Source organism: Myotis davidii, unplaced genomic scaffold (genome assembly GCF_000327345.1).
Source record: "Myotis davidii unplaced genomic scaffold, ASM32734v1 scaffold115, whole genome shotgun sequence".
NCBI classification, from domain to species: domain Eukaryota; kingdom Metazoa; phylum Chordata; class Mammalia; order Chiroptera; family Vespertilionidae; genus Myotis; species Myotis davidii.
Genome location: NW_006291010.1, coordinates 2,556,789 through 2,560,063, shown reverse-complemented (window position 1 = coordinate 2,560,063; position 3,275 = coordinate 2,556,789). Strand labels below are relative to the sequence as shown.

General features: G+C 40.4%; 1 protein-coding gene across 8 annotated transcripts in view; it reads left to right on the top strand.

The window, feature by feature from the left end:
- TNIK (TRAF2 and NCK interacting kinase) overlaps positions 1–3,275 on the top strand; it is a 346,282-nt gene that overhangs the window by 229,775 nt on the left and 113,232 nt on the right. For all 8 annotated transcript variants that reach the window (XM_006764113.2, XM_006764112.2, XM_006764109.2 and 5 more), the window contains exons 6-7: positions 268–358; positions 2,327–2,457. In XM_006764113.2, the coding sequence (XP_006764176.1) occupies positions 268–358; positions 2,327–2,457 (222 nt within the window). The remainder of the gene's footprint in view (positions 1–267; positions 359–2,326; positions 2,458–3,275) is intronic.

Below are 3,275 nucleotides of genomic sequence, written 5' to 3'. Positions count from 1 at the left end.
TATCATCTCTTGTGGGGTTCCTGAGATCAAAGCAGGTATGAAAGCATTTCCTTTAGCACAGCACCATGCATAGCAAGGGACACCTCTATGGTTCAGTTTATATTGATCCATTGCCTATGGCTTAGCACAGCACTGTGAGCACATGAAAGATATGAGTATAATAATGAAAGTGTTTCTGGATGAATCTAATACTTTTTGGATCATTAACACCTGAAATAGTTTATTTGCATCTTGGCTTATATTCCTATTAATCCTTTCCAACTCTAGGGGCTGAGTCACCTGCACCAGCATAAAGTGATTCATCGAGATATTAAAGGGCAAAATGTCTTGCTAACTGAAAATGCAGAAGTTAAACTAGGTAAGAACAGAATCCAGTGAGCCTAGGAATTGATAAGATTATTTCAACCGCTGGCTTTTTTGGTGGGTTGTGTGTGTGTGTATGTGTGTGTGTGTTTAATGAATGTAAATTTGTCACTGTGGATTTGGAGGTCATTGTACTAAGAATGGAGAGGAAAATGTTTCTTTGTTTATTTCAAAAGCATTTTCTAACAGCACTTTGAGGAGTGAATTGGTCTGTGCTAAACAGAACCATGTGCTTAATCAATGTAATAATTGATTTTTTTAAAAACAAAGACCCTTTAGATTAGAAGTGAATGACCTTGAAATGTTTTCCTATATCTTACTGTTTACATTATTGCTATAACAGAACAATGGTGACCCATTTTTTATTAAAAATCTCCACAGTTATATTTGGAATAATGAATTCTTGCTGTATTCCCATATGTTTTAAATTAAATTTACATTGATTTCATTATTACCTGTGCAAAATGGATGCCCAGTATTCTATTTGGCATGAATACCAATTATCCCATTTCCATCTGCCAGAGTTGTCCGTGAGGGAATCGTTTTCTCTGGTGCTGTCCATTAGAGCCCTTCCCGTAACAAATCCGAGATTGTCCAGATATGGCAATCTAAACGATAAGCAAAACAGAATCCCCACATTCATTTGTCAGCTTGATGTCTATGAGTAAGAGCATAAATTGGCAAATATCTCATAGGATACACAATTTGTCTCCTAGAACAGAATCACTGTCAGCATGATTATTTATTTTCAGAGATTTAAATATCTCCCATGTTTATATCCCAAACATTTGTTCTTACCTTTTTTGGTTAAAATATATAATTTTCATATTTAGCATTTAGAGCCAAACTCTCATCTCATGAATATTCCTTATAAAACCAAAGCATACATTATATAGGGAACGCAGTTACATATGTAGTGATTAGATAAGCTATTCTCAGAATATTTGCTCACCACTAATAAAGTTATTGTTGAGAGACTGTAATACCCCAAGCCCTGTATATGGCACATTTACAAAGATGATCTTAGATAAACATCATAGCAACTCCATGTAGATATCACCCTCATTTTATGGATCAGGAAACAAGCTCAAAGAGGTTGATCAACTAGCCTTAGGTCGCATCACTAGGAAGTGGCTGAAATGGGATGGATACTATGCAGTCTGACTCCAGAATCTTCGTTCATAATCACTTTCTTTGAATCCCTTAAATATTACCCTTTGTGGTGGCAACCAAGTTTGCTTTTTATTTAACAGCTATTTTTGGTCCCCATGAAGCCTTGGTATAAACAAATATAACACTTAGTGATTTCATTCTTGGTTCACTTTATCCACTTATACATGCAGTTTAAAAATACTCATTCACAATAGCAAAAAGGAAGAAGCAACCCAAGTGTCCATTAACAAATGAATGGAAAAACAAAATGTGGCACCTGCATACAATAGAATATTATTCAGCTTTCCAAAGGAAAAACATTTCCCGGGAGCACCCCCACACCTTTCTCTTTCGCTTCCCATTTCCCTTCGCCTCCCTGCTAAAAAAGAAAACAAAAAGGAAGGACAATTTGACACATGCTGCAACATGGATTAATCTTGAAAACCTTTATGCTAAGTGATGTAAGCCAGTCACGAAAAGACAAAACCTATGATTCCACTTACATGAGGTTCCTGTAGTAGTCAGATTCATAGAGACAGCAGGTAGAATGGTGTTTGCCAGGGGCTGGGAGGAGGGGAGAAGGGCTAGTTATTGTTTAATGGCTACCGAGTTTCAGCTGGGGAAGAGGAAAAAGCTCTGGAATTGAATGGTGGTGATGGTTGCACAACAATGTGAATGTACTTAATGTCACAGAACTATAACACTTTAAAATGGTAAATTTTATGTTATATATATCTTAACAAAAATGCATATTCATTTTGGCATCATCTAGAAACCATAAACTTGATTCATTTTGCCTTCTCTTAAATAGTGGACTTTGGAGTCAGTGCCCAGCTGGATCGAACAGTGGGCAGGAGGAATACTTTCATCGGTACTCCCTACTGGATGGCACCAGAAGTCATTGCCTGTGACGAAAACCCGGATGCCACATATGATTTCAAGGTATGACTCCTTACTTCTTCATTATGTTTCAAAATGATGCCCAAAATATCACCCTTGAATCTTTTAGAGAATTCTCACATGGCTTTAGGTAATGTAAAGGGAGAGCAAAAAAACCCCACACATTATTTGAATTTAAAATGATAAGACGAGATACCGTGGGGAGAAACTAAGATGGCGGCAGAGATAAACACCGGGAAGTTGATGCCGCTCACAACAATTGATTAATACCTCAGAAAAACAATACGGACATCATCCAGAACCACAGGAAGCCTGGCTGACTGTAAATTCTACAACTAGAAGGAAAGAAAAGCACACTGAGAGCCAGAGAAGCTGCAGAAGAGAAGCGCAGAGGTAGGGGGCTCGAGTCCGCGGGAAGAGGCTGGCACCTGAGGACGCGGCTGTCTTTTTGAATCCGGAGGGAGTCACAAGCTCCCGACGGCTCTGAACTCCGGTTCTGGGAAGTCTCTGGGGACCCAGGACTCATGCGGGGAGAAACTGGTCTGTCTGGCAGCGGGCGATCTTGAGGGCGGCTTTCCCTCAGAGGTGCTTGCAGCCGTTACCGGGATACTGAGACGTGCGTCTCCTTAGGACAGGGCTGAGGCTCTGCCATAGCTGCTTGCTCCGCCCGTTGATTCCCTGAGACCACGCCCACCCAGGCTGCCGCAGAGGCTTTTGCATATGAATGCCCCGGCCATTTGCAACCTGTAATTAACCTAACTGCAGCCGGGTCAGACAGACCCAGAACTTATAAGAGAAGGCTCAAGGCCCCACAGCGCTTGCATCCTTCACAGCTGAGCCTTATCAAGGCACTTCCAAAC